Source organism: Triturus cristatus, chromosome 2_1 (assembly GCF_964204655.1).
Source record: "Triturus cristatus chromosome 2_1, aTriCri1.1, whole genome shotgun sequence".
Classification (NCBI taxonomy): Eukaryota; Metazoa; Chordata; class Amphibia; order Caudata; family Salamandridae; genus Triturus; species Triturus cristatus.
Window position 1 is genome coordinate 1,034,059,751 of NC_140581.1, and position 27,941 is coordinate 1,034,087,691.

Genomic DNA, 27,941 nt, shown 5'->3' on the forward strand with positions numbered 1-27,941 from the left:
GGCCAGTAAGCATGAAAATGTCACACATGAGCATCCAGGTCACTGAGGCCATAAACTGTGGAACTGTCACGCATAAGCACCCAGGCCACTGACGCCTCAAACTACGGAAATATTACACATAAGCACCCAGGCCAGAAAGCATGGAAACTTCACACAAAAGCACCCAGGCCAGTAAGCATGGAAATGTCACACATGAGCACCCAGGTCACTGAGGACAGAAACTGTGGAAATGTCACTCATCAACACCCAGGCCACCGAAGCCAGAAACTGTGGAAATATTACACATGAGCATCCAGGCCAGAAAGCATGGAAAAGTCACACAGAATCACCCAGGCCAGAAAGCATGGAAATGTCACACATAAGCACCCAGGCCACCCAGGGCAGAAACTGTGAAACTATTACACATTAGCACCCAGGCCTGAAAGCATGGAAAAGTCACACAGAATCACCCAGGCCAGAAAGCATGGAAATGTCACACATAAGCACCCAGGCCACCCAGGGCAGAAACTGTGAAACTATTACACATTAGCACCCAGGCCTGAAAGCATGGAAACGTCACATATAAGCACCCAGGCCAGAAAGCATGGAAATCTCACACATACGCACCATGGCCAGTAAGCATGGAAATGTCACACATGAGCACCCAGGTCACTGAGGCCAGAAAATATGGAAATATCACAAATAAGCACCAAGGCCAGAATGGAAACATCATACATAAGCACCCAGGCAAGGCCAGAAAGTATGGAACCGTCACACATAAGCACCCAGGAAGCCAGAAAGCATTGAAATGTCAAACATTGTACCCAGGCCAGAAAGCATGGAAATTCCACACAAAGGCAGTAGGCACTCAGGCCAGTGGCACTGGAACACTTTTCAGAGTATGGGTGATGCCATTAATGTTACATTACTGCAGTCATGGGATTGTGAAAAAATCCAGAATTGCACCAAGAACAAGAGTAGCAAATGAGCCTCGCCTATTCCGGGACATATAAAACTTAAAAGCATATGCCAAACCATTTGAATACACTGCACTCTGCATACTGCACCCTGCCTTATGGAGAGTTAAGGGCTTGCCCTAGTGGTGAGAAACGTATTAAAAGGGAATATGTTTAGGCCTGGCAAAGGGTTCATTTTGCCAGGTCAAAATGGCAGTTTTACAACTGCACACACAGACTGCAATGGCAGGCCTTGACGCATGTTGAAATAGGCTACTTAAGTGGGTGGCACAATAAGTGTTGCAGGCCCACTAGCAGCATTTAATTAACAGGCCCTGTGTACATGTAGAACCACATTTCTAGGGACTTACAATTACATTAAATTTTTCCAGTTGGGTGTAAGCCAATTTTACCATGTTTAAAGGAAAGAGCGCAAGCACTTTAGCACTGGTTAGCAGTGGTAAAGTGCACAGAGCCCTAAGAGTCAACAAAAATAATTTCAGAAAACAGGAGGAGTGCAGGCAAAAAAAGTTTAGGGGTGATCCCGCAAAGAGCGCCAGGTCCAACGTTACTGATGTGTGTTCCAATTTAGTTTTTTTCCTTAAGGGCATCGCCAGGGTGGAAAGGAGGTGCAGCCGAAGACTATGTCACCCCCACTCCCACACCTGAGGATCGTATACAACTTTCCTCCAAAGGAACATTATAAGAGCCATTCTGTATAGCCAGACATTGTGGCCTGATTCTGCGCTAGAACCCCCTTTATTCGTTGGGGCAGGGGCACCCAAGGAGGATCTGAGTGCCACCTCCTGCCCGTTCCCGAGCAGTCAATCAGAGGCATAAAATGCAAGACCATAACTTTTATTGCCTACATTTTACACCTATCAATGCTGCCATATTGTTTGTGGCATAGTTTTTTTAAAATAGGAACATACAGTATTTAAACCCATCATTTGCATGCTAATAATGCCCTACTTTAATGCACCAGCAGAGGATCTCCAACTCATAATAATGTACTACAGAATAGACTACCAGTCTTCTTGGACCACACAAAAATGAGAGAATCTGGCACACTTACAGCGAATCTGGAGCTTTCACAAGCTGTTGAAGCATCCTTACGGTCAGAGTAAAAGAGGACCATAGACAGAAAATAGGCAGGGATTGACAACATAAAAGAGTGGGAAAAAAGAAAGAATAATGGCAGCAAGAGAGAGAATGGAGGGAGGAAAGGCAATCTCTGAGAGGTAGGTGGAGTGGGAGAGAATGTAAGACAATTGCACAACAGTTGCCTGAAGGCCGATGTTTCTTTATATTCGCCAATCCATTCGCCAGTGCTTGCCTCTGTACATTAAATACTACAATTTTGCCACCAGTGAATCGTGCAAAAGTTTTCAACGTAAGGCAGCTCTGGAGTCAGGCCTATGCAAACTCTTCTTCTTACTTGTTGCCTACTTGCTGCCGCTGAGCCTTCTACTCTGTTGCGGTGTGTCCGTGCCAGTCTCTGACTAACAGGACGTGCGCACTTCTATGTTGCGGCCCATTTGCCCGACTCGTGCGTCATTCTGCTCCCCCTCCCCAAGTTCGCCCGCCAATCTAAAATTCGAACCTTAAACTGAACATTTTACAGCACATAAGTTGGCTAAAAAGACGGGGTGAAGGAGTTTGCTTAAACTGGAAATTTACTCCAATGGGCTTTTTCTTATGTTTTGAGTAAATTCCAGCTTATTTGGAATCCACAAAAACTTGCAAGAGACCGCATGGACGCTGCGACAATTACCGGGTACCAGGAGTACCAGGAAACCTTTTCTGAATCCTGTCACATGCGGAGGACATTATGCATGTGCAAACGTATACAGTACGTTTATGCATGGGAAAATGCCTTACTATAGGGAAATAGACTTGTTAACTTTTTTCATTCACTTTCCCGTCCAGAGAAACGTCTTCCCTTACACCTCCATCTATTTTTTAGGGTGTTCACTTCATATTCCCACTCATGAATATGATGCAGTTGTGCCCTAGACAGCAGTAGATTGCCAGTTTTTCAGGATGCCAATGGGCTTACACACGTTTGTGAATACCCACAAAGAAGCAGGTTTAAGAGAGTGTACACACTTTCAAAGCATTCCTGCCCTGGAATGCGACTCCCTGCTCTCGCAAGGTTTGCGCACACAAAAGAGTATGTGTGAGTAAATATTTCTGCAACCGTAAAACTATATTGTGCGATACAGAAACACAGCTTTACACACATTAACATAGGTTATTGGTGCGTGTAAGCTGACCATACCTTGTGATGTGGGCCTACCAGTGCTTAGTTTGTAAAAGAATGAGTGCCGGTGCCCAGGGCTCTCTTCAAACGTCCCCACCGGCTCAAATTAAGCACTGGGACTGCCTATGTTTTACTGACGCAAGTGCATCAAAGACCTCCAGAGCACCCGCACACACGTGTGACCATAGGCACCATCTAAAAACAATCGTGCACGTAGTATAGGATACAACATCCTATACTACGTACCGTGCTGACAACAGGTTGCTATTGACTGCTTGGACGGTAGTTGATTAACGGAAGTTGTCGATGCTGCCGCTGAGCCTTCTACTCTGTTGTGGTGTGTCCGTGCCAGTCTCTGACTAACAGGACATGCGCACTTCTATGTTGCGGCCCATTCGCCCAACTTGTGCGTCGCTCTGCTCCCCCTCCCCAAGTTCGCCCGCCAGGCTCGCGCAGCCGTGCCCGATTCTCGTGCTGTGATTGGCGTCCAAGGGATCTCTGAGCAGGTGCTGGATGGAGCCATTCAGTCACTGCCTACATGAAGGTGGGTGACGTGTCGCGAGTGGTGGTGCCGAAAGTGAACGCGGTGCGCAACCTGCGCAGTACGCTTACGCACTACTACATTTTCAACCAACACTCGCACTCCAACAGCGCACTCTGACCTCTGTGTGCGGGTAAGAAGCACCACTGCCATTCGTGAGAGATGACGTCACCTCACCAATGGCAGATGTGCTTTTTCCCCCGCACAGAGGTCAGAGTGCAGAGAGTCTGACTGTCATGGACCGTCCGGTGGCCTTCTGATTTTGTTACTGGGGGTGCCCCAGTAACAAAACTGGCCCCTGTGAAAAAAACGCCCCCCCATCTCTTCCGGCCTACCGGGGGATTGCCCGGTGCCCGGCCTCACCAGTCCGGCCCTGATCTGGCCCATCTTCAAGGAGTTGGGCTCATCTTTCACCTTAGGTAAATATAATTCTGTGCAATCTGTCCTTGTACCTGCTCTCTTTTTCTCCCTTGTCAAGGAGATTGGATTGGTAAGATTTGAGTAAAATAACAAAATCTTGCAGGTAAACAAATTTGACTCTGGTGGTACTACTAGCTTATTTGTATGAATGTTTATGGGCCCAGGTGAGTATATGGTGTGTGAGTAACCCAAGCTGGTAATCCGGTGGATCATGTGCAGACTAATAAAATATGTGCTTAGTTGTCATGTTTTCTGAGGCTAAAGTTAACAGGCCAGAGAAGGGAAAATGTCCATTCTCTGGAGCTGTTTAATAAACACAGCAACTGAAAAGTGGTTATCAGAAGAAAGTGCCTTGTAGTTCTGTCTCGAAGTAAGGAGAGAGCATACCATAGCAGTAACATTCTGTGTATTATTTATTTTATGAATAGAAGTAGTGTTTACTATCTTGTGTAATAAAACAGGGATTGAGCACAAGCTGGCCCATCCTCACACCATGGAGCCCCATGTACAAGCAAGGTATATAAGAGACCGGTAATTGGGGGAGAGGGGATAGACACATGGACCAAATACTGTAAGGATGGCCTTAGGCCTGAAGGCATTCAAATCTAAGTGGGTTAGCTTTGAATGACTTGATATATGCAAACCAATGCAGTTACACTGTTTTTTAGCTAGGTAGGTGGGGATTAGTCTAAAAGATTAATGATGTGTGATGAAATATGATCTTGACATATCTAACTTTTTTCCTTTTCTACATATTACTTGCTGAGCTGTTTATAATTTGTACAATTGTGTATTTTATTTGAAAAAGAACATTATATAATAAATGATTGCATTGTGTGACTTGATTTTGGGGATCAGGGTGGGGATCTATTGTTTCACCTGCAGATATAAGATTCCTTGACAAGTTTTTCCGATTCCTAGTACCTTCACTCCGAAGACCATAACGCAGTGTTTAGGAGTGAGAGACTACTGCCAGTTTTCCTTTTCTCTCAAAAGGTTGCAGTTTCCTATGGTGGCTTAGAATATCTACAGGGCGTGACCCCAACAATTTGTGGTAACACAACAAACCCTTTTCCCCAACCAGATTTTGGAATCTTGGAAATAAAAACTAAGTGGCAGATTAACAAGCCCCTGCGCCACCACTACGTCACTTTTGGTGACGTACTGGTGGCGCAGGGGGCTCCTCCATATTTACAAAGAGAGGTAAAGCCACCCTGCGTGACTTTTCCTCTCCTTGTAAATACGGCCCCTTCACACGCAGCACTTTGCGTTGAAGGGGCGTTCCATGGGTGTTGCTGTGGGTGTTCCCACGCAACAATCATGGAACAAGACACATCTCCAGATGTACGAGAAATCGTAAATCTGGAGATGCATCTGTATGTGGCGTAGTGAGGCGCAATGAGGAGAAATTATTTCATTTCTCCTTGTTTTTTCCTCTTTCAATGCGTGCTGCATTCTACAGCACGCATTGAAAGAGGAAAATGCCTGTAGTCATTGTTTTTGTGCAGGAAGGTGCCCCTTCCTGCACAAAAGCAATCTCCCCACGACACAGGCATCCTTAACCCATGGTGCAAGGCTGCCTGCGCCAGCGCATGGCTGCAGTTTGTGAGCCAGCGCAGTGGGAAGCACAGAGATGCGACATATTCTTGTAAATATGTTGCATCCCTGTGCTTTAGAAGTGCTGCAGCGTAGCGCAGCCAAAGGGCTTGTGGTGCCACGCTGTGGCACTTCCTCGTAAATCTGCCCCTTTGGGGCTTATTTACAAGCCCCTGGCGCCGCCGGTACATCACTTTTTCCTATGTTAAAAATGACACAAGGGGCTTGTAAAGAAGCCCCTAAGAGAGGGAGACGAGTGGCGTAATGAAACTGTCCTTGTTCTGGAGTATCACCCAGCCTCTGTCTTTCAGCTGTCATGGCTACAAACCCACAGGTTTTTGACAATCAGCTACCCTTACGCAGATGCAACACTAGTGACTGCAAAGTATATTTTGTGCGTAAACTTCAAGGTTTGCAGTCTATTTTGCAAAAGCTATGCCCATCATGTTTGTATGCATTTACAAAATGTAAAGAAATACTAGAAGTCATTACACGGAGAGACCAGCAGGTGCCACCCTTGGATGTAGCTACTGCCCTAGAAATAAAATCCGGCCACCAGCTAGGGCCTGTAGGGCCTACAGGGTGTCAAGTGTAGAGCAGTAGATGTCCTTTTCAGGGCACATCAGTGGGACGACCATCCTATTTGAGGGAGAAGCATGCCATAGGATCAGACCCCCCACGAAGCATCGATCAAGAAGATGGGGAACGTAAAGGATAAAAGTGAAAATTGGGGCAGAGGACGCACAGTTACACAGATGGTCTGGGACTTTGGTACGTACATGTGTTTCACGCCAATGCATTCCAACCAGTATCAGCAGTCGATTATCCAGTGAAACAGAGATATATCAGCAGGAGAAGAAATAAGTCTGCACTTTTTCGTCGACTCTGCCGGGGCCCTTTTGCTTGACCTGATCTCTATGCTTGTCTGAGTGTCTTGGACACCTAGGGGCAGATCTACAAGCCCCTTGTGACAGTTTTGCACCACCGTTGCGTCAATTTTTTTGTGATGCAGCAGCGGCATAAAGAATGCACCACGTTGCGACACATTTATAATGTGTCGCATCTAGGGAGATGCATCACATTGTAAAGCCCAGCACCACATTATACCTTTGTCAGGTATAATGTATGTAAGATGGGCGTGCCCACGCAGGAAAGCCTCGTAAGAGTGACGCAGTGAAATCTGCTAGATCTCACTGCGCCACTTCTACGCCACTGTGTCAAAACCTTACGCCTGTTTGAAGCAGGCGTAAGGAGTGGCGCAGCAAAAAAGGTATAGGCCTTACTGAGCATTGCTGGAGTTGCGTCGTGTTTGCGACACGACTCCAGCAATGCGTGACCTTTGCACCAACAGATGCGTGACTCATCTGTCAATCCTTGCGCCATGGTGCACCACATCAATGGTGGCTCAAGGGTTTTTTTGTGCGATGGTAGTAAACTGATGCTATAACGCAGATATGCGTCAGTTTTTTGTAAATCTGCCCCCTAATGTGGAGATGATGGAGGTGTTTGATAGCGCAGAGCAGTGAGGATATTTTTCTGTGGAGCAGTACAGGCTGGGATAACTCCATCTCACCAGGGGGGGGATAAGGGAAGCTTGTAGGTGACAGTTTTGTGTAAAACCCTTCTTTCGTCTCTTTGCTTTCTGCTCCCCTAGAGTCTCCTTTTGGGGACCTGAGTTGGCGCTCATGCTTGTTTCATCCTGTGCTCGCCTACCTTCAATATGTGGTGTTGTTTTTAGTTTGTCTATAAATCGGATTGGGTTGTGGAGCATGACCTGCGGAGACGGCATTGCTGTAGTTGTGTTGCACGAGTTCCTACTCGACTTGTTGGTATTTTCCTCAAAATACACATTTAAACCCAAACCACTGAGGAAGAGGGTTAGCTGTGGGTAAGGGGGAAATCCTGAGTGCCTAAAAATGAAAAAGATTATGCTACACTTTGTTTAAATGATACCTGCTAAACTCTAGAAGGTAGGGAAGGGTTGTATGCTAGTTTATTGAGAATGCAGGGCAGTGGGTTAGTGTCCCTAGGAGGAAGTTCCGTTTAGTGGAGTAATTCCTGTAGGATAAAGTGCAGTTTGGTGCTTTTTTTTACTATGCTAGACAGTGCATTGTGTTAGGTTGCTGCCCCTAAGTTTCCAGTTGGGAATTGGCAATACTCACCCAAAGGCCCGGATTACATTGCAGGTTTTAACTCTTGACACCTCATTCTTCCCTCACCAGCTTCCTCGCAGATGCCAAAGGACTAGGACAGGGGCACGTGATAGGATCGATACAAAGAATGCAAGGGTTATGGCGCTGTGTTCATGGCTGTTCATGGCGCTGCCTTCATGGCCACTGAGACCAAGGGTAGCCAGAGCAGGGGCGCCAAAGGTCAAGCCAGAGGTAGCAGTTATTTTCTGTAACTGGAGTAAATAAATACGTAATGCATTCGTACCAGAATGCAACTTAGAAGTGATGTATGTTTGACTTTGTCCAAGAAGCTTATATCCAAGTAGATAGATTTCAGTGCGTTTACAATTAACTGCTAAAGAAGTGCAATCTGAGTTTCTAAAAATATATTCTTAAAATGGCATGTAACAAATGCGAACCTATGGGGCATATTAGCAAGGGCCTTATCGCCGCTTTAGCGGCGCTTTTTTCCGATAAAGCGGCGATATTATTATCGCCCTATTAGCAAGCCTGCGCTAACATGCGTTAGCGCCAGCTTTCCGGCGTTGCATCACATCACAGGCCCACACTATGTTGGCCTGATCCGGCCTTTCACAGCGTTACATACATGTTAACATTCACTGTTGTTCCTGTTGCATAATTTATCCATTGATCGAGTCATACAGGGGTTTTTCAGGCACTCCATCACGTTAGCTGAAATATTATTGACGCTAACGCACCGCTAACGCACCGCTAACGCACCGCTAACGCGCTGATCCCACGCGCTGATCCCATGCTATCGCATGAATGCCTATCGCATGTTAGCGGGAGTTATCGCTTCCTTTCCAGACACCATCGCATCTTACCGATGTGTTCATAATACGCCGATAAGAATGCGAAAAGTGTCCAGGAAAAGAAGCGATAAAAAATGCTGATACCTTGCGCTGGCGATCATTATCGCCATTTGTAGATAACATGCCCCTTTATGTCTTGTTAGTGTGACCATTCAAAGCTCTTTTTTAAATTTTCTGTAACACTTTTCTATTTTCTTTGAAATGTGCTGTTGTGCTGTTGGGTGAAGTTATGGGGTAACAGTGGGTGCTGAAGTTGGATTTATTTGGGGGCTCTTACTCAATGCGTTATGCTGTTTTCACCAAAATACACTATTGACAATACATGTTACAGCTCTGTAAATCACTGTCCTCTCTTCAGAGCGCTATGTTCAGTATCACACATGAGGCAGGTCAGCCTGTGTATAGATTTATTGACTTACCTGGGATTGCATGATGTCTGTTGGTAGTTGCCCTGGTTGTGGTTTCTTCGCTGGTGCACTAGGTGTGGGCGGTTTGGCCAGATGCTGTACTGGGTTAGATGATTGCTTCAGGTGCTGTGTTGGTTGTGCATTTATAAGCGGTGTGTTAGACTGTGGAACCATTGGGGTTTGTCCAGGGTTCTGCTGAGTCTGTGGTGGCCAAAGCTGTGCTTGATGTTGAGGCCACAAGGGCTGTTGTTGTTGCTGCTGTTGAAACAACTGTAAGAACAGTGGGCTATACCCATACATGGTGGCCATTTGTGGCACCTGAAAGAGAATATACTTTATCTTGAGTAAAACAAGGTCAGATGCTGTAATAGATCCATACTTCACTTATCATCTGTCTCCCTTTCCTCAAACATCTACTCATTATGAGTCCATTCATTTTCCCAAACTTTACATTCTCACTTTTGTGAATCTTTTTTTCTGCTCAGTTTTAGATGACCTCCCTCCTTATTCTCTTAAATCCTACCCTCCTCTGCCCAACTCTCCCTTTATTTCTAATCCTCACTCTCTGCTGCCTATCACACACTCACATGTCCACATTTAGATCTCACTGTAACTCTTCATTGTCCCTTCTATCATGGAGTCTGTTGTGAAGGAAAACATTTGAGGGGAAGGGGAGCTGAGTGTGAATCAAAATCTGAATTTGGAGATCCACATGCAATTCCAGCAAGCCTTTTTTTGAGTTCAGGCCATTTTTATTATTTTATGAAAAGGGAACATAAAATAATCATGCAACAAAGGAATACCAACTATATAAAGTGCGAGAAAGCAAAGAAAAAGAAGAGTACAATGAGCAGTACATTCCGAGGATCCACGAAGCCGGACATCATGAGCAACAATGTATTGGTACCAGTCTGTAGGGTTGAGTGGAAGAAACATCGGCTCGGATAAATAAAAGAAAAAGATGGTTTTCAAATAGGATTCATTGCCCATGAACAGTAAATAGATGGGCGGATCAGTTTTTAAGTACAACAGCTGGGTGATAGTTTATAAACCTATAGGATGGGTTGCACTCCATGCAACAGTCCACTGGTCAGAGAAAGAGAAAGAGAAAGAGAAGAGGAAGGAAGGAAGGAGAGAGTAACAGATGGAAAGAAAGGCAGAGGTGGGGTGGCTCCTCTGGGCAGGAGTGAACTATTCACTTGATATGGCACCGGGCAAGATCTTAAGGAGTGACGGTGCGGAGGGCCTATGGGGGTTGGTGCCTATGACAAGTGGTGAAACTTACTTTGTTCAATTAGGAGTGTGGATAACGCACTATACTCTTAAACACATGGCTCCTCAAGTCCAAGATGATTCTGGGTTACACACGACAAATTTATACAGGAACGCAATTCTAGCAAGTTCTTAAGACATGGCTCATAGATTGGGCCAGAGCATTCACTGATCATTGCTAAGAAGCCATTCATACCAATAGTGCGCTCAAGCAGGAAACCCTCACACAACATTTACTTTGGACCATCCCACATTCTTCCCTCTCTTTCATCCTAAAATCTTGCCCTTTCTGGCTTGTTCTTTCCAAGTGTTGAATATTCCAACTTCTAAAACTTCGCAAGAATCACAAACCCATTACCTGCACTGCTATTAAACATCTTATTCACACTTTCCTGTTTTATTCCGAGACTACTGCTCCTCTATTTCATCCAACAACCAATCCATGTTCTGACTTCCTTCCAATATATTCAGATTGCAACTTCTTTTTTCTCTTTCGCCTGTTTCCACAAGTTTCCCCGTCTACTCGGTCACCAGATGGTCCTAAATATCTTCATTTTAAATTCTGATTTCTCTCCTAATTTTTTTCAGTATATTTGTGTGAGCCCGTGAGGGCTTGGTTTCTTTTGTGGCATCTCTCCATCTTTCCATCTACCCTCTATTATCTCTTTCCCTGTGTTATCTTTCAATCAATCAACATTTGCTGCTTTAAGATTTATCTTTAACATGTAATAATCTAGAAGATGAATTTAGCATACATAAATCTGTTTAGTAACATACTCATGGTCAAAACTGACAGAAGCAGTGAATTACTATGCTTTAGTGTGTGCTCCCTTTTTTAAAGCTCTTGACAAAGTTTTGATTTTATGCCATATTCCATGAAATTGTTAGGTTTGGGGATTACTTTCTAATGACCAACCTCTAAATAATATTTGCAACTGGGACAATGCAGGGGCTTATTTATGAGAAGTGTTGCATCGCTGCGACAAGAAAACGATGCAACACTTCTCAGTGCGCCCTCCTTGCGACACCATCGATGCGTTATATTTACTGTATGACGCATCATGTCGCAAGGAATGACAGATACATCAGCATTACTGACGTATCTGTTGGTGCAAAACTGACGCATTGCTGGAGTTGTGTCGGAAGCGTGATGCAACTCCAGCAATGTTCCTTTCACATGGGGCAAGTCCCATGTGAAAGGGCCTGCATCAGTCTAACGCCTGCCATGAGGAAGGCATAAGGTTTCCACGCAATGGCTTCCTAGAAGTGGTGCACTGAAATCCTATAGATTTCAATGTGCCACTTCTACGAGGCTTTGATGCGAGGGAACGCCCAACCTGCATACATTATACCCGACACAGGTATAATGTAGCGGAGGGGTTTAGAAAGGTTTACATCTACCTAAAAGCGTCACTTTGTAAATAGGGCGCAACGTGGTGCATTTTTTATGCTGCTGGTGCGTCCCAAATACTGATGCACTGGTGGCGCCAAAGTGTTGCAAGGGCTCATAGATACGCCCCTTGATGTTTACAAAAATTTCCTATGAGTGGTACTAACCAGTGGGATGCTACGCCATTATTGTGGCAGATTGCCTCTGTACTCTGAACATCAACTGAAGCAGGGCAGGTAAGAATATTTTTACACTTACCTCCTCACTTTTACTTGCATATCCAGCTCTTCGTGGTAATCGCATCTGAAAAAGCAAAAAAGGGGGGGCTTTAGGTAAGAGTTTTTACTATACAAGAAAAGCTCAGTGGTGGCCTGCAGCGTTACACTTACCGGCAGAACTAAAGAAGTGTCACCAAGAAGGCAAGCAAGCAGAATTAATTGGTTCATGCTGGACACCAGGGGGATCTGAAAGAAGAAACCCAGTCAAGAGAGAATAACGAACATTTATGATGAGAACAGTAAACTGTTTTCATGAGCTATTAGGTTTAGACAGGCTAAGGCCTGATTTAGATCTTAATGGACAGGTTACATTGTCATGAATGTGACGGATATCCTGTTTGTCTTATTGCAAGTGCATTACATCATATGGCACTTGCAATAAGGGAAACAGGATGGGTGTCACATTTGTGACAGAGTAACCTGTCCACCAAACTCTAAATCAGGCCCCAAGTTAAGTCAACTCACAATATGACAAGCATACATGCGGTAAGATGATCAGAATCAAAAGCCCACCTGTTTATTTATTTGTGGATTCTATATTGTAGTCAATAATTTCTTAGTATTTAGTATGTGATCCTGTTCATAACCAACTCAGCCTATCATTCCTCTGCGATCCTTTCTGCTGGTTTCTCTCTCCCTTGTTATTTTTTTGTTCTTTCGTCTGCTCTAATATTCTACGCATGATGGCTTTTTCCCTCACTGTCTCATTTTTATGACTTTCTCATTATTTTTGGTAAATCCGTAAACTAAGTAGCTAAATAGGATTGACTTGACATAGAAAATAGAATAATTCCCAATCCTCCTGACCAGAGCAGGTCTTTTGGAAGATGTCATTACTCAGAGGAAGTCCCTCGAAGAAGCAGTTATTCAAAGTTTCAGCAAAGTTTCATAGGAGTGCTTGAAACACAACATATTTGAAGTGAGTCTTCAACACTCAGACACGTCATCCCACATCGTATGCTTGCACTGATTGGCACATGCAGTGGAAATGAGCATTACCCCCTGAGCACTCCTGTTGTGCTCCCCCATAATTGATGGGTTCCTTTCCACATGAAAAAAACGGTTGCAAATGTTTTCCTTTCTGAAGTTGTACTAAACATGCTTGTAATCTTTGCTGTACATTTTGAACATCGTGCTATACCATAGCTACTTTCCGTTCCAAAACCAATATTAGTTAATAAACAACTGGGTAGCCCCAACTTTTTCTAATACTTCCATTATTATTCTGAAAGAAGTTACATTTTACAAAATAAAATACTACAGTTAACTTAGTATCATTGATGCACTGATGCACTCTGTCTTTAGAATCTGGCATGAAAATGAACAGGGCATTTTAACATTCCACAGTTACTCAAAAAGGTAACACCAAATATCAAATTTACAATAACTGTAGGGAATCCAAGAGTTCATTATTTGGATTAAGAAGTCAGTTATCGACAACAATTTGTATAAACCCTGCTGGTCCAGTTAGGTATCAAGACCCTACCAATCATCATCCAATGGAAATAACTGAATGATTGTTTTACAGTGTAATGGTACAATGTATGTATTGGAGAAAAAGGAAATTTGGACATGAACAAATAAGATGTATGGAGAGGCATACCACTATAAACACTGAAACTATAAGAACAGTCTATAGATAGGTTTATACATATTAACACATATACTACAGCATTTCTGAAAATTAAGAAAGTTATTAAAAATCTGGTAAATAATACAACTGCATCCCAGTTGAAATGTATGCCTGATAATCTTCCAAATCGCACCACTTCTCTAAGGATGGGGGTGAGGTTGATTGAAGGGTCCTTAGCAAAGAGTATACTGCTATAGTCGTACACCGACAGCAACGCACGTTGCTCAGGGAACGTGATACCTCTGTGGGAATGATGGGCCTGCAACCTGGCCAGGATAGGCTCAACAGGTGGAGCAAACAAGAGAGGGGAGAACAAGCAACCTTGCCTGGTACCCCAGTGGATCATCAAAAGAATCAGAAGTGTAGCCGTTCACATGCACCCGGGCAGTGGGTCTGATGTATGATAGGCGAATTAAGTTCAGTATGTTATTGCTAAGGCTCACTCTCAGCAGTACAACAAATAGGAATGGCTATTCTAAGGAATAGAATGCATGTTCTTCACCCAGGAAGACTGAGATGGCATCTATATCAGGCTAGATCTGATGTATCAGTGAGAGGAAGGTTATTAGACATTGCCCCACCCGTTATAAATCCTGATTGGTCTGGTAGCACTAAGGCATTCACAAGTGGGTTTAGTCTGTTGGTGTTTATACGGGCCATAATTTTATTGTCGACATTTGGGAGGGTTAACGGAGAGTGAGACTTAGTCCTTATCTTCTTTTTCTGAATTTAGTAGGGCAGATATTACCGCCTCTCTTGTGTGCAGAGATGAAACATTCAGTTGGAGGACCTCTTGATATAGATCAGCCAGTGGTGGTGGTAGTACTACTGCATATTCTTTGTAAAACTCTGGTGTAGGTCCGTCAAAGCCCGAGGCTTTACCACTTGGCATGCCTCTTATTGCAGTAGTGATTTCTTGTACACTGGTTCTAGAAGGTAGTTGTGCATTCCACTTTCAATCTAGGCCAGCACCACACCGTCTAGGTATTGGTTTATATCAGTTGTGCTGATTGTGTCTGCGCATGTGTAGAGAACAGAGTTCTATGATTGAAATGAGTGGAGTATATTTTTAGATCTGAATATGGCATCCCCGAGTCAGTCATCAGCATGTGTACTCTACTGTGGTTATGTGTATTTGTATGAAGCCAGCTCTTTATATGGTGTACCAAACAGTGAGACACCATGCAAAGAGTCCGAGGTTTCCCTTACTAGTAGACAGGGGCTTGCTCTAGCAATCCCAATGTGATCTTCTAGGTGGTAGTGCAATCGAGCATTAGGCTTATCAAGGAGGAGTGTTAGACATCCGCTGCACACACACAGTCAATAAAAGATACGACTCAATAAGGAGATCCACACCAATTTATAAAAATGACATCTATCTTTATATAACTTGAGGCACCAGCATCATTAAAATCTAGTAAGTACTTTTTAAAATAGCAAGTTTGTAGAAAACAGATTTGTGAATCTTTAAATTGTGATCGAAGCACTTCATGCAAATGTTAACCTTGGAGGAGAACATACACTGCATACAGTCACTTAGCAGCCCCTTACGTGACCCATTCCTGGGACTTAAGGTGAGTGGGGGCAAGGTCTAAGGTAGAACACACAGGTCATCTTGGGAGGGACTGGGGCATCCGGGTGCAGAGGTGTGCATTTCAGCATCGGTGGACTTTGATAATTTAAATAGTGATTGAAGCACTTCTTGGTGAAGTTAACCTCTGGAGGAAAAACATGTTTTGCATTCGGGCACTCAACAGCAACTTACTGGACCAATATTCCAGACTTAAGGTGAGTCTAGGGCAAGGTCCAAGGCCATACAAGGAGGACACCACCTGTGGCACTGGGGTGGCCATGTGCAGTGGTGCAAAACAGTGTCGGGTGCCCAGTGTTATCCAATATGGATTGATCCAGTCACAAAGAGGCTGCAGGTGGGGATTGAGAGATCAGTCAAACTGAACCAATGAGTGGGTTCAGGTCTTGTGCTGTTGGGGTATGTGGGGACACCTTTGGGCCTCTTTTCCACAGTCCAGAGAGGCCGGGTGCAGAGGGTCTTTGGGGTGTCAGGTTTCTTCAACCGGTAACAATCACGGTGGAGGGGGGCTGGAGATAGAGGCTGAAGGTGGCGTCGGAGAGTTCACAAGGGGCAAAACCAAAGTGGACTCTTGAGGGCTTAGGGTCCACACTGACGGCATCAGGGTTTTGCGGTTCCGGAGTCTTTCAGCTTCTTTGGGGTGCTTGCAGGATGCAGGGAAGCAACTCTGCTGATCCATGGTAGTCCTTGAGTCTTTTTTGAAAGCAGACAGTCCTCCCAGGTTTTGAAGGCAGGACAGCTTGCAGTATGAGACGACTTTAGCACAAGTCGATGGTGAAACAGCATTCAGGCTGACAGTCCTGGAGCCAAGTCAGTTGCTCTTCCTCAGTCTTTGTTTTTGCGACTCTTTAGGGTCTGTCTTCTTCGTAGGTCATCAGGATCTGATTTTCTGGTGCCAGGGTTCAGCTAAATTCTGAATTTATGGGTGTTAGGAGAGTGTAGGACAGTAGCCAATGGGATACCTACCTTTGGGGCCACTACTCCCCCATGTAACCCTGTCCCAGAAATCCTGATTTTACCATCACAAATATGGCGCAGACTGGCTCAGCACACATATATTTTCATGTGTAATTTGAAAGTTTCTAGTGATTTGTAGTGATCAACAATTAAAGATTAGCACGGCGTCTTCCAAATGAGTCAATTAGACTGTATTCTTCCTTTATTCTTTTATTCTTTTGTTCAAGATTCTTTTTTTTTAAACCACAAGACAAAATTCATAGCCATCCGATGTCTTCAAGGCTATAAAAGTACATTTAAAACAGACATTACTATATAAAATTAAAAACACAATATTTACAAAATGTAGTCAAACAGAATGACCCAGACTTATGATCTAATCAAAAGAGAAAAACTAATGTAGCAGAAATAGTATTTATATAATTTCTAGAAAATTCATAGGAAGACACCTCAAAATAATTTCTCAAATTTGTCGAAATTTTCATTTTTTTAAAAAATGTTTTAGATTTTTAAAAGTGGGAGAATTATTTCCTTGTAATTCGTTGAAGCAGACCTGTGCACTTATTCAAATAATCATCATAATTGTATAAAAACAAAAATGTCATACTTGTCAGTATTATACAATTGTATCGGTCATCGTCCCATTTCTGTATTCCTTTGCATAATTATTAAACGCAACCAGCTGTCCTTTCTTTTTATAAGCGCAAGTAGTTTGCGAACATTTTTGGGCAATTATGATGGTTATTTGAATAAGTGCACAGGTCTGCTGCAACGAATTACAAGGACATAATTCTCCCTGTTTTAAAAATCTAAAAAGTTTTTTAAAAAATTGAAAAATGTGACACATTTGAGAAATTATATAAATCACATCATATCATGCAGAAAGTGGGGGTGACCATGTAAAAAAATGCACTTGCCTACATAATATCTCATCAGTCATGCCAGGGTTTTGCTCAGGCTTGTGCCCACTCTATACCTGCGCTTATTAGATTCTTTATTAAGGACACTGCATTCACTGTCAGCAACCACCCTGTAGCCAATGATCGTTCAGTGTTTTGAGTTTAGGATCTTGGTACATGGCATAGTTATTACCAGGCATGGACATTGTATTCTCAAGACTTTATAGTCAAGTTTTGAGGAATTGTAGCACATCATATTCTTTGCATAAAGTGTAGCCTCTAATCATGCAAACTTGAAAGTTTCTCAGACTGTGGGACTGAGCCTGTGTTGATCTCAAATAATTCTACAATAGCAGAACAGAGATTTCATCTAAACAGTACATCTCTAAGGGCTTTAGACGTGAAACAATATGTAGAAATGCATAGAAGACACTCGGGTATTTCTGAGGAGAATTGGTGCAGGGCCTTGGCTGGACAGTGTGCGTGGTAGGTATAATATGTCAATAATCTAGAGTAAGGTTTACATTGAGGTGAACTAAAAGTTTATTCGTGAGTGGGTGTTGTGACCAGAGAAGTAGTATAAGTATGGCCTTGTGTCTCTCCTCCTTTCCCACCAGATATCCCATATGTTATCCATGTCAATTGTAGTACGGCATAGCCTGGCTGTGCGTGGGTGGTCTATCCCGATAGGGTTGAAGCTATCTAAAGTTGGATGCATTGTTAGTTAAAGTCTCCTTCTCAAATAATACTCTCGAAGATCAAAAGGTATATTATGGAAACTGGAACTGATCTGAGCTCAGTGAATCCTGCATTTACAACATCCTTCTCCCATCATCCCCTTCCCACACTGATGTGCCCTGCTTCAATATACATACCTCTAAACTGGTTTGTACATCCGATAAAAAAACACAACGCATTGAAAACAAACTAATGTGTGGGTCAAACCGTGCGATTCCAGAACTTAAGGTTCAATTTGCAGCACAGATGTATGATTGTAATGAACATAGAGCCATCAGAGGCAGTGGGAAATGATTAGATGCAGAGTTTTTAATTGTCCAAAGAGTCGGTATGAGATGCACTGAGTCTTATGTGCAGGCCCCTCAGCCAGAACTGATTTCTTGATGTGTGTAATCGACACGATCAGTCAGTATCCAAACCAAAGCCCATGATGGCCTATTCTAAGGTGTTGGTAATTCATTTTTTCTTTTTGGTGGTGGCCTTTACGAGCTTTATTGCTTCTTTTGGTATCTGACAAATTTTGCCTTGACTGTCATAGTAAACTTGAAGCCATGCTGGATAAAGCATTGCAATACTTAGGGGCATATATACAACCCAACACAATGTCACTTTTATTGACGTTGTGGTGGCGATAGGGGCTTAGCCTTATTTCTAAGGCAGCGTTAAGCCACTTTTGGCTGGGACCAAAAACAGCCCAGGGAGGGGGGCTGCCTGCACCCCATCCCTATAATATAATTATGAAAATCCCCCTGGGAGCTGGCCCCCCTGGAGGGCACAAGAAAAAGCACGGGAGACCGCAAATACACATATATATATATATATCTATACATTCCCTACTAGCTGTTGCCAGGAATGAACTTTGGCACTGTTTTACGAATCTTTAGGACATTTTCAAAATTTGTTTGCCACTCACTTCAGCTGCTGTCTTGAAAATTTTGGGGTGATTCATCAAGTGAGGGCTGAGAAAAAGGGGGGCCCAAAATGCTTTTTCCTCATGCAATTTCCCATAAGTATTTTGAAAATGACTACAGCCAGAGCGGCTGGACGGAATTCCACCAAATTTGGCAGAAAGGTAGCTCTTGGTCCAGAAAGAGCCTGTTTTGGTATATTTGGTGTTAATCTGTTAAGTAGTTTTTGATAAACTAATGAGAAAACTAATTAACATAGCTATAGGCATGAATCCTTTGTGAATAGTTTGCGATGAATTGCAAATCCACTCACCAACAGCAATGCTCTGATTGGCCCGCTGCAACTTGAGTAGAAAGTTGCAACTGCCATTTAGTGTAACGGGACACAGTCCCGGGGTTCAAAATAAATATTTAAAGTAATATACGGGGTCAGGTAGAGGTATGTGAACTCATTGGTGGAATATTGGGGTCTTTTTGAGACCCCTTTTGTGTACAACAGGTGCAAAACATTTTTTTCCATCGTACGATATTTAAAGATCTGTTACAATGCTCAGTGCAGTCCCCCGTGTAATGTTGCAACAGATCCACTGAGACACGCAGACTTCCACTCACAGATATATTCTGAGACTCAGGTACTGACTCACAGACCTGCTCAGAGACTCACGCACCCACTCATAGACCCACTCAGAAACTCATGCACCACCTCACAGGCCCACTTGGAGATTCACACATCACTCACAGACCCACTTAGAGACACATGCACTCACTCATACACCTAGTCAGACACTTATGCACCCACTCAAGACCCATTCGGACACACCCAGCCCCACTCACAGAGCAACTCAGAGATACACACACCCATTGATAGTGCTACTCAGACACTCGTGCACACGCTCACAGATCCACTCAGACACTCCTGCGCCCACTCACAGACACTCACATTCCCACTCACAGAGGCACTCATACACTCATGACATACTCAAAGAACTACTCATATACTCATGAACCTACTCACACCCATTCAGAGACACATGCATTGAGTCACAAACCCAGACAGTCATGAAGCCACTCACGGACCACTCAGATACTCCCACTCATAGAGCCACTCAGAGACACACACATCCACTCAGAGAGCCAATCAGACACTCATACACTTACTCATAGACATACCCAGACACTCAAACACCCACTCTCAGACCCACTCAGACACTCACTCACCAATTCACCGACCAACTCAGGCACTCACAGACCAACTCAGGCACTCATGCACCTGCTCACAGACCCACTCAGATTCATGCACCCACTCACAGACCCACATCAAGACTTATGCACCAACTCACAGACCCACTAAGAGACTAATGCATCCACTCACAGGCTCACATACCTACTCACAGACCCACTCAGATACTCATATACCTAATCACGGACTCACCTAGACACTCACACACCCACTCACAGAACCACATTGAGACTCATGCACCCACTCACAGACCCACTCAGAGACTAATGCACCCACTCACAGGCTCACATACCTACTCACAGACCCACTCAGATACTCATATACCTACTCATGGACTCACCCAGACACTCACACACCCACTCACAAGTCCACTTGGACTCACACACCCACTCACAGACCCACTCAGGAACTCATCCACCCAAAGACAGGCCTACTCAGAGATTCATGCACCTACTCACAGACCCACTCAGACACTCACAGAACCACTCCTAGACCCACTCAGAAACTCCAGCACTCACTCACAGACCCACTCAAACACCTACTCATAGATCCACTCACAGACTCACACACCCACTCACAGACCCACTCAGAAACTCAAAGTCCCACTCACATACCCACTCAGACACTCATGCACTGACTCCCAGACCCACTCAGACAGTATTGCACCAAATGTCAGACCCATTCAGAAAAACACCCACCCACTCAAAGACCCAGTCAGACACTTATGCATCCACTGACAGACCCATTCAAATACTCCTACTCTCAGAGCCACTCAGAGATACACACATCCATTCACGGTGCAACTCAGAAACTCACGCACCCGTTTACAGACCCACTGAGACACTCATGCACCCACTACCAGACTCTCTCAGACACTCCCACTCACAGAGGTACTCAGATGCTCATACACCACCTCACAAGTCCATTCAGAGGCTCAGATGCAGCACGGAGATGAGTATATTCCAGACAGCCAAGATTAAGATAAGCTTATGGTCCACTGTTTCCGTTCGCCCAGCGCCATTAGGGACCATTCCTCAATCTTGAAAACTTCTCAAATCATCATCAAATATAAAAATCGAGACTGGCTGCCAGGGTCCATACTTTCATTCCGTTCATTGGATTTCCCAGTGAAACCGACTGTCTAAAAGACGGCCATCGATACTTGTGGGTTTCTATCTGGGACCGTATAACAGTTTTAAGCTCTTACTCCTAGTGGACTTTTGACTCATCAAATCCACTAAGTTCTATTTATGGGATTTTAGTGAACGATGTGATGACTTCCTGATGAAGACATTCCTGCTGAAACACGTGTAGTGTCATTTCACCGTCAGCTACACAAAACCTAAGCCTTTCACATTATGAATTAAAATTATATTTCTTGTTGATCTTGCTGGGTGCAACTTCCACTCTGCACCAACTCAGTCCCAGGGTGCAACCTTCATTGCTTTTTCCTCTTTGCCAGCTTGCTGAACACCCTGGTGGGACCTCAAGTCCTAGGGTGCAATTTGCCTCACTCCCGCTGCAGCTGACGAGGTGGAGGCACCTACATCGCGTTTAAAGCCCTGTCTCATCCACCGCGGCGCGGGACGCTTTTCTTGTTGGTCTTTCTGGGGGCAACTTCCACTCTGCACCAACACCCTGGTGAAACACACATCCCAGGGTGCTAACTTTAGTGTTTTTACCCTCGCTGCCAGCCTGCTGAACACCCTGGTGGGACCTCAAGTCCCAGGGTGCAACTCGATTCACTCCTGCTGCCACTGACGAGGGGGAGGAAATTACATCGTGCTTAAAGTGATGTCTCATCCCCGTGGCGTGAGACGCACATTGGCTGTGCCTGGGTGAAGCCCGGGCCAAGGTCGGGCCCGTCATTGCCCGTCATTTTCAGGAAGCGGCAGGGCAGGGCCACCCTCCTTGTTGGTTTCCTGATGGCTTTTTGAGGATCCACCACTGCTTCATGAGGTACTCTAACTTTTCTGTTTGTTTGTTTTGCTGGGCTAGGAACAGGTTCTGTGGTTCTATCCCCTTCAGCCCAACCATTTTGGTGGTCATGCTCCAACATGCCACAAAGCATCGACTATTTGTCACAGTGTGAGACTTCTGATCTCCCCTCGGCCATTTTAGTTAACTGTCATCAATTATTCTTTCAAGCTCTCCCACCCGCTTTTTGGGAGAGCTTTATCTCTAGTATTTTTCATCTTGTGACTGCAGAAGTGTTAGATTTGGGGGTCTCTAGTTGGCAGGGGTAGGTACCATTGACCAAATAGGGACCCTTGCGTCTAGTCAGGGTAAGGGGCTACACATCTAAAATAACCCCTGCTCACCCCCTTGGTAGCTTGGCATGAGCAGGCAGGCTTATCTCAGAGGCAGTGTGTAAAGCATTTGTGAACACGTACAGTAATCCAGTGACAACACTACAGATGGACACCACACAGGTTGTATTATAAAAATAAGTATTTTTATATAGACTTATCACAAGACCAAACGAGAAAAATCAACTGCACTGTACTCAAAAATAGACTCTAAAATAGTAGAAAATAGCTCAGTTCTCTCAAGTTGTAAATGCAACACTTTACTCTCAAAAGTACATTAGATGCATAACGCAATGCAAACAAAAGGGTCGCAGGGAAGGTGATGCGTTGGTTCCTTACACTCAGGGGAGTGGATGCGTTGGTTCCTCACTGCTGTGCAGGGGAGTTGATGCTCGCTTCCTTACTGTGTGGGGAGGTGATGCAATGGTTTCTTACTGCTCTCCGGTACGATGCGACAAGATGGCGCCTCGATGCGACACTCTTCTCTAGTGCGATGCGACAAAATGGGGTCTTGCTCATGATGCGACAACATTGATGCAATGAGTGCATGACCGACGGCCGTGTGGCGACTAGATGATCTTTGGAGCCACGACAGGCCCTGCGACGTGCTTCTCCGGTGATACGATTGCGACCTCTGCTGCAGCGGCACGCTTCTCCGGTGATGCGCCGTGCTGTGGCGATGCGTTGGCGACAGCAGCAGAGGCGGCACGTTTCCTTGGCGATGCGACGGCAACTGCTGCGGCGGCAACACGCTTTTCGTCGCTGACTCACGCTTCCAGCTCCCAGCGACACGCAGTGTCAATGAAGGCCCAGCACAACAGCAGGCACTTCAATTCCCAGCAAGGGAATTCAGGAGGGAGCTGGTTGGTGAAGTCTTGTGTCCCTGAGAATTCAGGCAGGAGGTAAGCTCAAGTTCAAGCCCTTGGAGATTCTTCTTCTAGTTGATGAAAATCACGCTCAGTCCTCTTCTCCTTTCTTTGGCAATGAAGCAACCACTGCAGGCCAACCCTCAAACACACAGCACAGGGGTAGTCTCCTCTTTCAGATTCCTGGTTCTTCTCCTCAGCAAAGGGTTGTATTGATTCCCAGAATTGATCTAAAGTTCTGGGGTCTGGGTGCCCCTTTTTATACACCAAAATCCTTTGTCTCTGAAGGCAGAGAGTGTCTGTACCTGTTCCAAACCAGTTCAGGGTGTATTCTGCCAGTGCACAACTTCTTCCTTTGTCCTTTGTCAGTGTGGGCCAAGGTCATCAGACGCACCACAGGAGGTGGAGCCCGCATTGTGGAAGGCAGGCACAGCCCTATTAAGGCCCAGGTGCTACTCCTCCCACCACTCCTCATGCAGATAGGTCTATTCATCCCTGTATTGACTCACCCTGTCTCCTGGAGCCACCCCAGCCCCTGTCACTCACAAACCAGACATGGAATACACAACCTAGCAGAGGCAGACTTGGATGGTTAGAAAAAATGGTTGGATGGTTGGATGGTTTCTAAAAGTGTTATTTTCAAACACAGAATGTTAAAACCATCTTCACTAAAAGATGTATTTTATCACTATGAGTTCAGGCATACTAAATTAGTTTTTCTACCATGTTCCCAGGGTCAGTTAGGATTGGATGTATGACATTACAACGCGTGTTATTATAAAGCGTGCAGTTACATCGCATGCGTTACAACGCATGTGATGTTACAACGCTATGCCATTACAACGCAAGTCTTTACATCGACTTGCGCTAGATGGCGTGCTAACATTAGAAAAGTGTAATTTACTATTCCAACTCCAGTCCACTTAACAGTAGGGAAGGTGTTGGGATAGTAAACTACACTATTTGTAATGTTAGCACGCCATCTAGCGCAAGTCGATGTAAAGACTTGCGTTGTAATGGCATAGCGTTGTAACATCGCATGCGTTGTAACGCATGCGATGTAAAAGCTGTGCGTGGTAAAAACCGCGTTGTAATGGCTGTTCCCCGTTAGGATTATAAGATTTTATAATCAAACTGCCCGTTCTGGCCTATGGGGACAGGTAGCCTTGCAATAGTGAGAAACTAAAATGGCTGTAATTCGCTATCAGGACATGCCGCACACATCAGGGTATGTCGTTCCTTTTACCTACAATGCACCCTGCCCTTGGGCCTACCTTAGGGGTATCTGATATGTAGAAAAGGGAAGGTTTGGCAACTGGCAAGTGGGTGCACTTGCCAAGTCGACATGGAAGTACCAATCTGCACACAGGCCCTGCAATGGCAGGCCTGAGACACACTTTTACAAGCTGCTCCGGTGGGTGGCACAATCAGTGCTACAAGCCCGCCAGCAGCATTTGATTTACAAACCCTGGGCACACGCTGTGCACTGTACTAGGGTCCGACAAGTAAACCATATAAGCCAATCATGGAGTCACTGATCCATGCATCAATTTACAATAGAGAGCATATGCACTTTAGCACTGATCAGCAGTGGTAAAGTGCACAGAGTCATAAAACAAAACAGCCAACAACAGGTCAGAAAATATACAGGAGGAAGGCCATAAGTTCAGATATGACCCTACAAAAAGGGCCAAGTCCAACAAGAAGGGACTACTGTTTTAGTTGCTCTAGATCTGCTGTGGAGGGTACTGGAGGTGGGCCAGCAGGGAAGGGGAAAAAAGTAAAACCACTTCATGTACTGCTGCTAGCCAACCTTCTATCAGCATCACCAGCCACAGTGGTTCACCAATTATCTTGGATATGTTTAGAAGGAATGTATGATGTTACTACGCCATCCATTACCCCGCAGTAGGTTACAACGTGGACGTTACATCGTACGTGTTGTTACCATGCATGGCTTTACATCGCAAGTCATTTCTATGACTTGCGCTAGATAGCGCGCTGGACTTAGGAATATTATAAATTACTATTCCTTCTCCAGTTAGCGCAACAGCAGGGAATGTGTGGATTTAAAATCCAACACATTCTCTGGTGTTGCGCGCCATCTAGCGCAAGTCGTAGAAACGACTTGCGATGTAATGCCATGTATGATAACAACGTGGACGAAGTAACGTCCAGGTTGTAACCTACCCGTGTGGTATTGATAGCATTGTAAACGCTGTTTCCCGTTAAGAAGACCGCTAATCAAGGGGGCTCCCTTGAGTGATCACGGGTCAGTACTTCACACCGAGAGGGTTCATCCACCCCCCACTAATTACATTTGCTGTCCCATAAGCCAGCCTGAAGCAGTTCTCTAATGTACCAACAGGTTTACCCCCCCTTTTGGACCTGATCGACGACCCGAAGGGTAATACCTTATCAGTCTCCTGGCGTGCCAGGTGAACGACCATCTGCGCCTAATCTCGATTGTCAGAATCATTGCACTCACCAGCTCATCAATGACCTAATGGCAGAAGTAGGGGCTATGAGATCTATGATTGATGGCCTTACAACTCTAGTCAAGCAATTAATACAGGACGGATTACGACCTCTATTGCCCACCGAGTGTGCCCTGGCAATAGATAACCAACCTACTTACACCCGACCCATTGTACATTTACCCAGTACCCCAAAAAGGGACCTCCCCCGCTCATAGGCGCTCTTACTTTTACCCCGCCGCTATCTCACGCATCCAGGTACCACCCAAGTTCAATGTTACTCAAACAAACTATCCCCCTAATGTGATGGCAGAGAATAGCCCCTTTGTACATCAAGAAGTACATTTTTGAAATAGGGGCTAGTACCGCCAAAAGAAGGCAGGATACAGTTAACACCATCAGTCCACACCCCCACATCTGCCATCTGGTCAGAAAATTTATATGGTCAATGTCCCTAAACTTGGAGGGAGATTGGGGTACGAGGGGGAAGCTGTATTGATTATCAAAGCGATCCACTGGATCCGCCATGTCAGGGGATGCTGCTCCATGATTCGCGATGACATTGCAAGGGTAAGAAGATGCACATCTCTCGACCAGCCCTTTTATTTCATTGAACTAACACTCAGGGGGGAAGAGTTGGCCGAAAATCTCCTTTGCCTGGAATACCAAATCTGCTCCCCTGACACCTCTTTAATTCAATTTAAACGCTACATTCCCCAAGCACAGAGAAACTCTATTTTACCCTCCCACCGGGTGGGCCAACCAGAGGCTCTCAATTAGGACCAACGGTTGACTTTCGGGGGAGGTTTATCAGCATGTCAGGCCTCTCCTTACATATTCCATTTACACAACCTCAAGTGCTAGTCCACTGGAATCTCAGAGGGCGACTTATATGAGGAAGGATGGTAAGCTGCAAGAAAGGGAAGTGGGTGGCCGACTAATTTTGGAGGGTCAGACTTTAGCACAAACATTAACCCTTAACAATTGACCCAGGCTCCTACCAGCCATTGCCCCGACAGCTCAAGCACTGTATTGCACTCCTGCTCAGAATCCCACCGACATCTTAGAATAGTTCTTGGGATGTGGCAGGGCTAAGTAGGAAAATGCCACTCCCTCACTGGAATAACTTAATGGAAGGATATTACATCTGCATCTTTCAGGAAACCTGGAGCTTGGTATCCTTACATAAATCTGGGTATGCATGTTACTGCTCACCAGCAACCACTAGAGGGTGATGGCGTCCCGCAAGGGGACTGATAATTTGTGTTGGGATCGCACTGGGACGTCTTCCAAGTACTAGCCCAGACATTCTGGGGATTCGTATTAAGGGCCCCTCGGGGGTGATTCTATCGATCTGTTTAACATTTATGTGAGGGTGACTATAGAGGGGAGACCTTCGCCAACCTTCATGCATTTGGAAGAGAATCTTACCAGGTGCTCAACACACTCAAGAGCAATAGTAGCAGGCGATCTTAACACCACGTTTGAGCCCCTTGATAAAGAGGATATAACAGGCACTTACGAAGACAACCTCAAATGGGTTGTCCCTTCCTTAGATCTCCCCCCAGATAAAAAATGGTCGCAGAGGGTGCTTCAAGTGAACGCTGTAAATGTAGAATTTGGGCTAAGGGCTGTGAATGGAAGAACTTCTTCTGACAGACTGGCTGCAACCCCGTTCAATAGGAACTGTGGTCCATCCCGCATTGACTACATTCTTTTTGATGTGAGGCTCTGGAGAGGAGTGGTTGACATGAGTGTGGATGTCACAACTGACAGTGACCATAATCCTCTCCATCTTAACATGAAGCCCCTGTGGGATGTTCCTTCTAAATCAATGAGAAGCTCATCCCTGAGCAATAAGAAGGAGGTTTACCCATCTAACGATAGGCGAACGTTAAAATGGCAGAAGATAGCTCTGCACGATGACAAGATTATGGGCATGCAGCACGATTTGCAAGCAGGCACTCTCAAGCTCCAGTCTTTGGCTACAAGTACTGGTGGAGCGGTTGAAGTAGTTACCGCCCACACCTGTATCTTTGACCGACTCAGCTCTTGTTTTATAGTCTCAAGGACAGACCGAAGGTCCAGCATCCCAAAAGGGGGAACATCCTTGTGGCACAAAAGGGATTGTAGACGTGAGCGCCTAATTCAAGCCTCAGCCATTAAAGCCAAAGATAGCTGCCTAATCAAAGCCTCTAGGAAGCGCCAAAAGGCAAC

General features: G+C 44.9%; 1 protein-coding gene across 1 annotated transcript in view; it reads right to left on the minus strand.

The window, feature by feature from the left end:
• Nucleotides 1–25,697, minus strand: part of ENAM (enamelin) — a 100,670-nt gene extending 74,973 nt beyond the window's left edge. The window contains exons 1-4 of the mRNA XM_085640483.1: nucleotides 25,662–25,697; nucleotides 12,218–12,292; nucleotides 12,087–12,131; nucleotides 9,179–9,484 (exon numbers count right to left, since the gene is read on the minus strand). Of these exons, the coding sequence (XP_085496609.1) occupies nucleotides 9,179–9,484; nucleotides 12,087–12,131; nucleotides 12,218–12,292; nucleotides 25,662–25,697 (462 nt within the window). The remainder of the gene's footprint in view (nucleotides 1–9,178; nucleotides 9,485–12,086; nucleotides 12,132–12,217; nucleotides 12,293–25,661) is intronic.
• Between the last annotated feature and the right edge of the window lie 2,244 nt (nucleotides 25,698–27,941).